The 14,345-nt window shown below is 37.4% G+C and overlaps 1 protein-coding gene across 5 annotated transcripts in view; it reads right to left on the minus strand.

Annotated features, from left to right (window-relative positions):
* TMTC2 (transmembrane O-mannosyltransferase targeting cadherins 2) overlaps nt 1-14,345 on the minus strand; it is a 379,113-nt gene that overhangs the window by 94,663 nt on the left and 270,105 nt on the right. For all 5 annotated transcript variants that reach the window (XR_012156727.2, XM_073327618.2, XM_073327617.2 and 2 more), the window contains exons 5-7: nt 12,765-12,850; nt 11,459-11,643; nt 9,800-9,878 (exon numbers count right to left, since the gene is read on the minus strand). Coding sequence is in view for 4 of the 5 variants with exons in the window: in XM_073327618.2 (XP_073183719.1) it covers nt 9,800-9,878; nt 11,459-11,643; nt 12,765-12,850 (350 nt within the window). In the remaining variant the exon portion in view is untranslated. The remainder of the gene's footprint in view (nt 1-9,799; nt 9,879-11,458; nt 11,644-12,764; nt 12,851-14,345) is intronic.

Here is a 14,345-nt window from a genome sequence, read left to right on the forward strand (position 1 = left end):
AAACAAAATACACCTCACCAATATAAAGTTCAGTTGGTGTGGGGGAGGAGGTATAGGGGGACCCCACAATACTGGAATAATTTGTTCAACAAATTTAAAATTTGGGGAGGAATTATTCACCTAATATTCTCTTTAGATTACCCAGCTTTAAAGGCAATCCTGCACTGGGAAGGGGATGGGCTAGATGATCTCATTATTACACTGCAGCTGTAATTTACTTAGTATATTTATACATGATGCTATATTTAAAGTGTTTTGTAGATTGTTTCACCACAAACCCCTTTAATTTAATACTTTAGTACAAAGGGAAGCATAATGGATATAATGTATCCTTTAACTAGACCTACGCCAGCAAAAGCCTTGAAACTCAAAGTTAGTTTATTCTGTATTTACTACACACAACAGAGAAGAATCAATTGCAACACTTCCGTTATCTTCGCAAAAGCAGTTTGAGGTGTTTTCTTTTTATAAACACCAGAGCCCACGGGAATCTTACAATATAGGCAGACATTTCAAAACTTCTTAGAAACAGGAAAACAACACTTAAATCATCACAGTGGAAAAGGTGTGAAATAATTCAAGACAAAAACAATGATCATATAAAAAAACCCCAAGAAAATAAGAAGAGTGATTTAGTTATGAAAAAAAAAAATTAAAAGATCAGGTGGCTACAATGAGTTATCTTCTCTAGGAGTCAAATTTACCACTTTACCCTTCAAGGGTGTAGGTTGTGATATGGTTTAGCACCCAAGAGGGGAAGAAAGGAGTTATGAATTTCCAACATGTCTCACATACTGAAAAAGAACAAAAAGGGGCCTATTTAGTGTGAACAGGGAGACAAGCAGCGTTATGCAGTTCTAGTTTAGGATCACTACCTGTCTTTACTTCTGGTTTGTTCATAAACAAGAGGGATTTGCATATCTCAAGATTATTTCTACTTCAGGCAGATATTAGAAAATTTCAAACATACCACATATAATGTTGTTATATTTTCAGCACTAAGAAAGCCTGAAATCTGAATAACCCAAGCAAAGGCCATTTCCCTGAGGGGAACACGTTAGATGTATTGATAAGCACAGAATCATAGAATATCAGGGTTGGAAGGGACCTCAGGAGGTCATCTAGTCCAATCCCCTCCTCAAAGCAGGACCAATCCCCAACTAAGTCATCCCAGCCAGGGCTTTGTCAAGCCTGACCTTAAAAGCATCTAAGGAAGGAGATTCCACCACCTCCCTAGGTAATGCATTCCAGTGTTTCACCACCCTCCTAGTGAAAAAGTTTTTCCTAATACCTAAACTAAACCTCCCCCACTGCAACTTGAGACCATTACTCCTTGTTCTGTCATCAGCTACCATTGAGAACAGTCTAGATCCATCCTCTTTGGAACCCCCTTTCAGGTAGTTGAAAGCAGCTATCAAATTCCCCCTCATTCTTCTCTTCCGCAGACTAAACAATCCCAGTTCCCTCAGCCTCTCCTCATAAGTCATGTGTCCCAGTCCCCTAATAATTTTTGTTGCCCTTCGCTGGACGTTTTCCAATTTTTCCACATCCTTCTTGTAGTGTGGGGCCCAAAACTGGACACAGTACTCCAGGTGAGGCCTCACCAATGTCGAATAGAGGGGAACGATCACGTCCCTCGATCTGCTGGCAATGCCTCTACTACTACATAGCAGACTACTATGGGGCCGCGAATGTACCAGCATTATGCCTCTACAGCAGGAGTTCCCAAAATTGGTTTGTGCCTTGTTCAGGGTAAGCCCCTGGCATGCCGCGAGACAGTTTGTTTACCTGAGCATCCACAGGTACGGCCGCTCGCAGCCGTTTCTGGCCAATTGGAGGTGCCTGCGCCACTTTCCGCAGCTCCCATTGGCCAGGAACAGCGAACTGCAGCCACTGGGAGCTGTGAGCGGCCGTACCTGTGCACACTCAGGTAAACAAAGCATTTTGCGGCTTGCCAGGGGCTTACCTGAAGATCACTGTATCACTGAAGATACAAAAAGACAAATACAGATACATATTACCTATAGTCAGGAGAGATGCATTGCAATCTGCTTCTTAGTATTACCAGATTGTATTTTTAAAGTGTTTGTAATCTGCCAAAAAAAAATCATTCATGGCAAAACCTTGGTGTATAAAATCTCAGAGTATAGAGTTTCAAAGCATCAAGTTGGCCACTGCACTGAGAAAAATGGAATTCAGTGAGATAAAATGAGATATTTTATAAAATTATATTGCACTTGGTTAATAAGCATATTTATTACATGTTTTGCATCGACTGTACTGTACCGTTACACCTTCACAGAACGTATTGCAGTGGCTTTTTCTGAGCTACTAGGGTATGCATGCAAATAATAAAGCTGAAAGCACAGTTATAGCTATGCGTAACAGTTATGTTTAATCTATAATGCAGCATGCACGCTATTGTTAGTAAGCATATTCTGCACATAGAGCTTCTCTGGAGCCATTGGTGCATGTGATCTTAATGTATATGAAGTATAATGCACACAGAACAAGCATATTTTATTTCTTTCTTTCATAGAACAATTTCTTTGAAGATTTCTCAGAGCACACAGTATTTTATAAGCTTTTTTGCTGGAGAGGAGTCAATTCCCCATTTATATGGATTTGGTTCTTATAGGCCACTTGTAGCCAATCAAAATGGAGACTCAGATTTTTGGTTTAATTAGAATGAAAATCAACTTTAAAAAGAAATCTTAGAACTGGATGGAGAGGGATGAAAATAAAAAGCAAATGAATTTCAATAGAGAACTGAACAGTCTTTAAAGAAGTATAGTCTGAAAACCTCCAATGAAAGAAGAAGTCATTGACAAACAATGCAGCTGAGATAGATATTTGATTTTTAGTTTCCGACAGATGTATCACCCACAGTGACTACGGAGAGAACAAATGGAACGACTCAGCATTTGTAAATGAAAAGATAATTTGTCTCTCAGTCCTTTCATTTTATGTAGGTGTATAGTAAAAAATGTTAGCCATTGTTGAAGAGGTAAACATTGACATTATGTCAACAGTGTATATCTTTTCAACGTGCAGTTGATAAAAGGACTTACCATTTGGCCCATGCCTAATTGGTATACCAGTAGCCCAGTTTAGATATCTGATTATATTTCTGTCTGAAAATGTAACGGTTATGCTCATTTTTAATCCAGACTCCTAATATGTTAAAATATTGAACTCATAGGCTCCTGGCCTTTCCAGAATACTGTGTATGTAAAAAAAATTAAAGTGTTTTACAGGAGAATAGAGATTGATTGTCCAAAGGAGAAGAAAAATGTGAACAAAAACCCTTGGAACTTGGGAAAAAAATTGGTCTCAAATGTAGTAGCCACAATCCCCTTAGCTATTCACTTCTGTAGTCTTTGTACTCAGTCTGAATAATTAGAATCCTAAAACAAAACAGCCAGTTTCAATCCTCCAAAAGTTTCACATTCAGCTTTGCATGAGCGGATATAAACTACAGTAACCTACTTGGGGGTGAGGTAGGAGAATAGGGGAGGAGAGGAGCACCATCTTTTCTTCCCACTGTAGCCAACTCCATTATTAGCACCTCTGTAATGTACAATCAAGCACTTGCATGAGGAGAAAAAAGGCCTCATGTTCAGCTTAAATACATTTAAAGAAAATACATGTTTTGTAATGTATATTCCAGTAAACAATTTCCAGTAAAACTTCCTTAGAAGCGTGCCCAATGTTTTGACAACTGAATCTGAGATAAGTCCAGGGCATCATGTTTTAATGGGTTATGGTGTGGGACACATATTGCACATCTCAATCATGTTTGGCTCTTAAAAAATAAGTCTAGCACAGCATGAACTGTAAGACTATACAAACAGAAGTGTTCCTTGGAGCCCTAAACAATATTTAAAAGCAATTCAATAAGAAAAGCATTTACTGGTTGTAAGGGGCAAAAGGGGAAGGAGTCTTAACAATATTAACAGGCTTGTACAAATGGCCACATCCACCCAAAAGACTAATCAAATAAAGCGATAGTTATGTTATAACCATCAACACAGAAACTCCTCTGTCTGTGCTAAATCTTCATATTCGTGATGTGAACCTCTATTTCTATGCCAGATGTAAAATCTGGCTCCCCCACCTGTACTATACATGGCTTCCACTGGTGTAAGACAGCTTGGTTTCCGTCCATGTGTAATGTAGCAGAACAACAAGGAGAAATCATTTAACTTCCAAGAGACTGAAAGAAGAAAGCTTGCCATGGATAGTAACTTTTCACCATGCACGTGTGCTCAGCATCTGCACATGAGCCACATCTTTAGAGGTAAATTGGGAAGGCCGAGAACGAGACTGAGTGGTAACTTCATTTATGAACAGCCTTCCAATGGGAGCAGTGGGGCAAAAAACATAACTCACTTCAAGACTGAGCTTGATACGTTTATGGAAGGGGTGGTATAATGAGACTACCTACAATGACATGTAGCTGATCTGCAACTGCCAGTAACAAATATCCCCCAACGGCCGGTGATGGGACACTGGATGGGGAGGGCTTTGAGTTACGACAGAATTATTTCCCCGGTGTCTGGCTATTGGGTCTTGCCAAAATGCTCAAGGTCCAACTGACTGCCATATTTAGGGTCAGGAAGGAATTTTTCCCTGGATCAGACTGGCAGAGATCCTGGGGGCTTTCCCCTTACTCTGCAGCATGGGGCATGGGTCACTTACAAGTTTAAATTAGTGTTAAATGGTAGATTCTTTGTAACTTGGAAGTCTTGAAATAATGATTTGAGGACTTCAGTAACTCAGCCAGAGGTTATGGATCTATGACAGGAGTGGATGGGTGAGGTTCTGTGGCCTGTGATGAGCAGGAGGTCAGACTAGATGATCATGATGGTCCCGTCCAGCCTTAAAGTCTATAAATCAATGAAAAAGTCACAAGTTCCACCAATGTCCCTCTTTTTCTGTTCCCCACTTTTCCTCATAATCTGCATTGTGTACACATACTATTCAGTACACCTAGTATTAGATGCAATTTACAAAAGAAGCTCTCTCATCAAAAATGGTTATCAAGCTTAACAGAAATGCTCTTGAAAAATAGTCAGAGATGGATGACATGCATTTGCCATTCAATAAGTTGAACAACATTATCCATATATTTCCCTTTATCTCTCAATATTAACATAAAGCTCCAGCAGTTCATTTCACTCTCTTTCACACCACTAAACTGGCAGAAGCATGAATTACTGTAGCAGGTGGGCCTGTGTGGTTTTAAAAGCAGTGTAATACAATCAACTGTATAATATCATATTTCCAGGAAAGCAAAAGACTTCTAGACCCAAGCCTGATCCTTAAGCAATCCTAATATTGGCATTGAAATGTTCAAGATCCCATGAGGACCATTATATCTTTTGACCCCAGGTTTTAATTGAAACTTTAAACAAAATATATTACCTATTTAATGCAGCTAAGATGGACTCTGGCCTTTGTAGTGCATGTTGTAATGCCAAGCAAATTAATCTCTGTAACCTTAGTACATTATTTTAAATTTATATCAAAGATGAATGCCATAGAAAAAATTTATACCAAGCCAACCCCACACAGAATATTGAATAATTATTTTAATTCCAGTTTAAAGGCTTAAATTTTGTATTTGTTTTGTGTTTTTCTTTTTAAGAAAAGAAAAATAAATAATTTTTTTTCTTGGTACACAGCCAACAAAACACATGGTTTCCTTAGCTTGGTTGCTGCACACCTGGCAAAATAAATCACAGTGATAGAATACCAAAATCTACACTGCGGCTTTTCATACACATGAACTTTGAACATCCGACGTAGGTCTCCTGGCCCTGCCTTTCATACCATGAGCAAAACACAAAGCCAAATGGATAACTTGATCCTCTGGGTCAAAGATTCCCTTTTAATTTAAGAGGCAAACTAGTTCCTAATTTTTAAAAAGCAAAAAGTCAAAGTGGCACAATGAAGGAATGAGTCATTGGCTTGCTAGAGTAAAAAAGCCAATGGGAACAAGCACAAGAAAAGTACAGAAACACAAAACATGGAAAACAGGTGGTGCAAAGGTTTAACACTGTGGGTGAGATAATGCACTTGGAGAGCTGGAGTTCAAATCCTAATACAGTAAAAACTATGAGCCTCCTGTTTATACTCCTTTGAGTATATAATGTACATTGTATGGGCGGAATCTCTAGGAAAGCCCCATTAAATCCCTGGAATGATAGCTGGAAATGGCTATCAAATCAGATGAAACATTTTCTCAAATCATACACTTGCATTTAATGCTGTGTACTCAAGACAGCAAGTGGTTGAGGCTTAAATTTAATCACAAAGCCAACTGGAGGTGATTGGCCTCACATCCTCTATATTCTTGGATTATATGTTCAGCTATGGAGATTCTTGGTCACACACACTAGATCTGAGATAGGGAAGGGCTTCTCCTGCATATACTGAGAGCATTCCAGGATTCTCCCCTTTTCCTCTGCAGCACTGAGCAGATATCCACCATAAACTGGGTGGGCATAGCTCAGATTGTCAAATTCCTGCAGTTACAAGCAGGTGGGCTCTGGCAGACCTCGATCCTAACAGTTGCCCATTTTGTACCTAATGCAAAAGTTTATTCATAGGCAAAGCCTTGCAAGAAGCAGGCAGGCAAGCTTACCTAAAATAATACATCCAAACAATAGCTATACAGCTAACATGTTGATTAATTTAACTTTATATACAAAAACAGACACACATCCCAGTGCCCAATTCATAAATACGATCTGCAAGGTACATTCAATGGTGGGCTGCATGTATTTAGTCTGTTGGCTCTAGCATTGCAATCTATCCAGAAATGCTAAATTTAGGGAAAGTTATATTTGCTATCTAGCCCTGTAACAGCCTAGCACTGTTTGCAACCTTGTTAGCAGGCACTGATCCTTCTGGAAAAGTGTTCAGTGAGCTCTGTTGACTCTGAGGCAGGTGACTTTTTATTAAGAGAGATGGTCTGACCGTTTAAAGGAGAGAGGCTCTAGAACATGAGTAAAGCAATGGATGAAACAATCCTAGGAGTAGCCAAGCCTAACAGCGGGACTGAGCTGGTCTGTATGTCATCTTTTTGTTTTGTTTGCTCATTAATCCAAATCCCAGGAAAAGAAGGAGTTTGGACGTGTGGCATGAGGACTGTGCTTATAAAACGAGTTGGGAAAGGCAACACTAGCTCTTACATATAGACAGGGGGTAGGTAAAGTACTAAGTCAAGAATCTATTTTTACCCAAATCTTGGGATTATTTTCTATTTTAAAACAGCAGTACTTATGCGAAACAATGATTTCATAGGATCACTTCATTCAAAGAAAAAGGAGGAAAGGGTAACTCACCCATTTTATATTACAGAATCTGTTTTACCAGAAATATTTTTTACTATAATTTTGCAACTTTTGCTACTGGAAATCATATTTTGTTCAAGATTTTGAAATTATACTTTTGCACACAAAAGGGGAGTCAAACTTGTCCAGCTCTATCTAGACACTACAATTGCCAAAGGTCTTGATAGGGCAATAATAATAAGCAGCTGTCTAATTCACAAAACAAAACTATGGCTGTTGCTGGTCAGCTTGATAGGATAATCAGTGCATGCTGACAGATGAAACTGATGAATTGGTAACACAACCTACACCATTTATCAACAAAAAATGAGTCAAAAAGCAAGACTTTTAGCCATTGATTTGATCTGATGAGATTCAGTATTCCAGAAAAGTAACAACAGTGAATAAATACGCATTGCCAAAGTGAGTGTGGTTTAGAGAAAATCAAAAACAAGTAATGCTATCACCATGGCAATACAAATATTTAATTTTGAATTTACACCTTTAACCGTTTTAAGACATAGGCTTTGAAAAAGCACCAGATCAAACTGCAGTTTTAGAATAATTGTTTCATCATCCAGTACTTAAAGTATCTTGTTAAAGGGAGATAAACTACACACACAAAACAAGTAACTTGGGGAGTGAGGATCAGAATCTTGATTCATAGAATCATAGAATATCAGGGTTGGAAGGGACCTCAGGAGGTCATCTAGTCCAACCCCCTGCTCAAAGCAGGACCAATCCCCAATTAAATCATTCAATGCGTGTGTTAAAGTCCCTTTAGCGTAAGTGCGAGTCATGTTCGTTGCACAGTATACATTGAAGGGTATACTGCTTGCTATCCTGTCCAAATTAAAACTTATCTGATTCCACTGGATCATAATCCTCTCTAGGGTACCTTCAATGATTCTCCACTAGAGCTGTGCAAATAGCTGATTTTTTTTGGTTTGCTGGTCATACCAAAAACAAAAGTAGAGTTGACCCAAAATGAAAATTTTAAACATTTTTTGGAAATCAAAAAGTAAAAAATAAAAATAAAAAAAATTAAGAAAAATAAAATTCAATGGTTGTTTCAGGTCAAAATGTTTCATTTTCAAGCTTTAATCATTTTTTAAATAAAACTGAAGTAAATTCAAAACAAAGTTGCTTCATATAGAAAAAATAAACATTTTGAAAAGGTCAAAACAAATGTTTATATTGTTTTGGATTCAGTTAGTTAGTTTTTCTTTTACCAAAACAATTTGACAAATTTGCTGAATGTTTTGTTCAACATGAATCTGCATTTTCTGGTGAAATAAGTATCGGTGAAAACTAACCCCCTCTCGATTCAGCGCATCCACACACATTCACAAGGGATATAGTTCAAACTTACTCCCTTTCCTGGGCTTTTCATTTATTGTTATTTTAAAGAATAACAATCCCAGCCCCTGCTGACCTCTCTCTTGAGCTTAGTTGTTCCTAGAGCTTTTTCTCTGACAATTACCCTAGTTCTCTGTACTTCAGAAACACACTCAAACTCTTTGGTATCTTAGATTGGATCTCACAGGACCCCGAACCCCACCATAATTCAGACATTAAGGTGAGTCAACAGAAACAGATGCATTTCTGTGCAGGGTCCTACTTAAACAGTTTTGTATCTCTATGCAAGATCTTAGGACCTGCCACCTGGTTATATCAGGTTTTAAGTCAAGTGATTTATCTAACTCAAATTTCTATCTCTTTACATTTATATTTTGGAAAATGAGAAAAAAATAATTTCACTTTTTAAGAAAAGAAACCAAAACTGACAATGCAATGCACTGAGGCTGCCTTCAACATTTTGAAAGGGCAGGAATCAGCTGGATCCAGAGGGACTATTGGATTCTCTTATTGTAGACCTCACCTTACTCAATCTCTTCTCCACTCTTTGTTTGCCACCCTTGATATAAAGCATCCAAATTGGATTGTGAGCCCATGAGCATGCTATTTAATAATACAATCTAAATATTCCTCATGTAATAATGTTAGTGATTCAGTACTTAATCCATCTTGTGTTGAGATAAATGAAAAGACTCCCACTGGCTGCAATGGTAACTGAATGGGGGAAGGGAGGTGGCTTAGTGAATGAAAAATTCCACTAGTCACACTAAATAGTACACATAAAGCTTCTTAGATATTAGGTAGGAGATTCTACAGGTGGGCACCACTGCAATCAATACGATGTGTATTTAAGTGCTGTAGGAACACTCAGAAAGAAACCAAGAATATACTTGTGTAACCATCTACTGGGGTTTGTCAAGAAAATCTACTGCTGTTACTTGAACTCTGAAGTTGGAACCTACTTATGGTTAAGATCTATTGGAGGAAATTAATTTGGTTTTATTAATTAACTGAATCACTTGAGCTCCAGTTGTATGACTAAGTACTCTAGTTTCACTCTGCCTCCTTGAATATCACTGTGATATTATAATTGCTCTTACCCATCATGTTGTATAAGCTTTGTGGTGCAAACTGCCTTGGCATTTTCTGTATTGCTTCCTTGTAAACCATAAGGGCATCCTGAAACAGGAAAGAAAAACATTACTAAAGCACCATTTTCAATAGCACTTTTTCACATGTGAATTAGGTACTAGCTACCCTCCCAGAATGAAAAAAAGAAATAAATATCTTCATTACTAATACACTAGGAAGATCATATTTATAAAAGGATCAACAAGGGACGTGAAGTTCCTTAACACCAGTCTGAATGATTTCCATTTGTGCGTGTCTTGTTACAGATTCAAAATTCTGTGGACCGACAGACTGCTCAGATTGATATCAGATTGTTACAATAAGCACCCTAATAATAAAGTATCATTGCCTAGTATCACTTAACAATAGAATCCAGATCCTATTATTGAATCTTTCCTCCATGGGAAAGAACATGGATGAGGAAAAAAAGGAGGAGCACTCAGGAGTCTGGAAATGCCAAAATTAAGGTTCCTGTGTTCTCTTGTGCATATGCATGATGTTATATACTTGAATTGCATGATCGCATACGAATGTTTCATTCAGCAGGCACACTGGAGATGCATGCTGTTCAGTGTAAGTACTAAGAGTCCTTTGGAAAACATACTTGCATGACCATGTAAAGTCTATTTTAGAAGGTAAGTACCCCGGGAAGAGACCTGTCATTTATTTATCCTTTGAAAACCATGCCCATCCATAGATTTTTATAAACAACATAGTACTCTAAGTACAGTCACAGCACAGCCATATAGTATGTTGCTGCTCTCTTATCTTTAAAGATTGGTTAAAATGCAGACATAAAAATCTAACACATTAATCACTGCCATTTGATAGAGCTGAAAAAGGAAGCTGGATGTAGGGGAGTCTGAACAGCATGTGTGTACTTAATCATAAGCAGCAAAGTTTATATGTTGCAGTCAGAAAAAGTTACATGGATCACAGCCTCATGCAACTACCACTCTGAAGTAAGTTTGGCTGGACAGGAACAGCATAACAAAACCAAAACACCCCGACCCATCCAACCAAGCTCTCAGTATATCTCCAGCAGGCAAAATACTTATCAGAGGTCTTTTCATCTGTATATATGATGGCTGCTATCTTTGCTGACTCACCAGTGGCTGAACCACTGGGGACCTCCAGAGCTCAAAGCAGATTGAGCTAAAGAGCCATGGACTCCCTATTTGGGGCTGTAACAGATTCTCATCTTTTGCTATTCAGGCACAGAGGCCACCTTTAATACACACTCCCCAGTGGCTTCAGATATACTTCAGCCATTTATGACAACAATCTCATGAAACAGACCAAACTGCAGAAAGCAAAAAGTCCCAGATTTGATCGGTTCTCATTCTGGTTCTAACACTATTTTGCTATGCATCACTGCATAAGTCATTTAACATTTCTGCAGCTCTGCCTCCCTCTCTGTAAATTGTTGAAGAATAATACTTTCCCACACCGACCTCACCGGGGATTTGTACAGCTTAATCAATTAATATTTGTGAAGCACTTTGACATTGTTGATGAAAGGTGCTACTGTATATAAATGATGGGTATTATTTATTATAAGGACTTTTTTGTGGGGTTGGGAGGGGTAGTGTTGATGTTTGCATGGGATGGGAAAATTGGGTCCTCACCTCATAATGTCCTTGTTCATGAAAGAGTTTTCCTAAGTTATAAAGGCAACTGGTAACAGAGCTCTTGTGAGCATGAGGATCTTTCAAATTTTCATCAGGGATCTCTGAACACTTCAGGAACGTCCTCCTGGCTTCCTCAGTCTTTCCTTGATTCATCAGGATAATACCAGTATTTAAATAGGCAGCTGTTAGGAGAATAAACAAATATTACATGTTTTAGCGGGGTTCCACTATGTCATCATACCTGTTATCGTTTTAAACCAAAAGATATTCATGTTCACAGATTATAAAATCAGAAGGACCACTGTGATCACATAGTATGACCTCCTGCACAACACAGGCCATAGAACTTCCCCTGAAGGTTGGCTGTTGTTTTCTTAGAAACATAATATATTAGGCAGACTTTTTTTTTTTAATGTAAAAGAAAACATGAGCCACCTTGCCTCCAATACATAAATAAATTAATACATTAAATCAAGGGGATACGAAACAGACTCAACAACCTGCAATTAGAGTCTACTGGTATGGTATTGGAATTAGTCACCGGCAATAAACAACAAATCTTACTAGTGGAAGATTGTCCCAATAAGGAATTCCAAAAACTTTGTATTATTGACTCACCACTCATTAAAGTCAGAGACTGGCTATCAGAAAACAAACATCAATGTCATATATTTTAGTCACAGTGTCCATGGCTCACCAGCCCATTCTTTTGAATGGTATGGGATCGTGCCATTGTTTTCAGTTCTGTAGCCCATTGTCTATCAGAGAGCAGATGTTGAACAACAGAGTGATTGTTTTGCAGCTCACTGAAGAGTAAAATAAATTTCTCCCTCTCATTTTAATATTGAGAACAAATTTCCTTAAATACAACTGTCCATATATGCATGACTTCTCACAGTTAATGTGGTTCGTGGAATATTACTTTATAATATATCTAGGCTTGGAACAATTAGATTTTTGTTGATTAAAAAAGGCTATTTACTTTCTACATGGTGATACGTGTGATGTTGAAAATTTCTTTTAATGGTTATAAAGCTTTAACATTTTGAATGTCAACATCTACTGTCATTAAATAATTGCTGTCTTAGCCCCCCATTATTTCCCACAACTGTGAAAATTTAAAATAGATAAAAATTGAAGAAATGCTGAAAAATAAAACACTGATATTATCCATTGAAATTATATATAAAAAAAATTCTGCCAAGCCTAAATACAGCGCATGTTATCCTTCTCATTCTAGCTTTATAATAGTTCAAGGATGAGGGAAGAAAAGAAATGTAAAAAAACCTACTGAATTACTTACAAGCTAATGTGGGTCTGCTACCAATTGCCAGTTTATAGTAGTGTAGTGCTTCTGAAAACCTGCTGTTTTCCTGCAGCAGTAATCCTCTGTATCAGGAAAAAAAAAAAAGAAGGAGATAGAAATTTACTGTAAAGGACTACCTTAAAACCAGAGCAGTGTTCTATCACCCCAGAGGAAATGAAAATATTAAAATCAAAATTAAGGTAACAAAAGGAAAATATACCGATTTGTATTTCAGAGAAGCAATAAATAAATAAAATGCTTACTCGCAAATACTAACATTATTATTATGGTTGAAAAAATAGGATTAATTCATAGGTGTCAGGTGCATTCATATACCTTTGCCTACACGGTTACTAAAATGCAGCAGTGTCAGCTTCCTAGGAAAATGGTGATTCATTTATACATTCAAGAGCATGAGAGATTTTTTAGGGATAAATTTTTTTAATGCAGATAGAGGTTGGTGAGCTATTTGCACTAAATCTTTCATTTTTTTCTTTTCATGACTGGAAAGGACCTGACTGTTATGAATGTGTTTGTTATTCAAAATTTGTCATCAACCAATTTATAAAAATATATTTCAGCCTATAGGTTGTCTGAGCTATTTGGTTAGAATATTCATGATTGTGTGTGACTGGTCACCTAGCTCACATGCTGCTGTTTCTACCCTGCGGTTGGATGACAACCTTTAGTAACAGGAGAAAGTATATTAAAGAGACTGACGTGTGAATCCTTCAGGACTAACTTCCATGGGAACACATACATGCGTATTAACTAAACTTTTGCTTTCAAAAAACATTCTTTTGAATTAAATACACAGACAGACAGACACACACACACACACTATATCTGTGAATGTTTGTGGAAAATTAAGAAAAAGTGCCATGTATATTGTTGACATGAATTCATAGCTTTATATTTAAATGAATGTTCCCCCAAAGCTTTTCAGTATCCCTGCAGATCTGAAAGGATGTTTTAAATGAATGGATGCATATGTTTAAAACTAAGATTTTTTAAAAAATATCTTATGATTAATTACTGATATTAGCGTAGCACAAAAAGGATTGTGACCTTGTTGTGCTAAGACATGTCCCCTGCTCGTACAACCATTTAACCATTATTCAACCACTAATGGAGTGGTCGTTACAGTTTAGGCTGCAAAACAGTTTGTCCATTTTAAAACACTTCTCCTGTTTCCCTTCATTTTTACATTCTCATAACTTTTCAAAATGAACACATTAGGATGAGTCATGTTTGATCTCTATACAAAGAGGATTTCCCCCACTTACGACAGTTTGAGCAAAATCCAGTCAGCCACTTTTGAGTTAAGCCAGCAGATGAGTGGGGGAAATACCTTTTTCCTATTTTTCATTTATTTTATTTTCAAGATATGACTAGAATTGAATAGAGGCCTGCAGAAAAAGTAGCTGACGTCTGTAATTTGAAACTTGGCATGACATCTTGGACACAACCCTCATTAACAGAGCGAGTCAAAATTTTCTACAATTAGATTTATGATGAAATTTTGAAATTGGATTTTGACAATTAAAATACTGGGTATTTATTTCTCATTATTAGTGG

This window comes from Lepidochelys kempii, chromosome 1, assembly GCF_965140285.1.
Source record: "Lepidochelys kempii isolate rLepKem1 chromosome 1, rLepKem1.hap1, whole genome shotgun sequence".
NCBI classification, from domain to species: Eukaryota; Metazoa; Chordata; order Testudines; family Cheloniidae; genus Lepidochelys; species Lepidochelys kempii.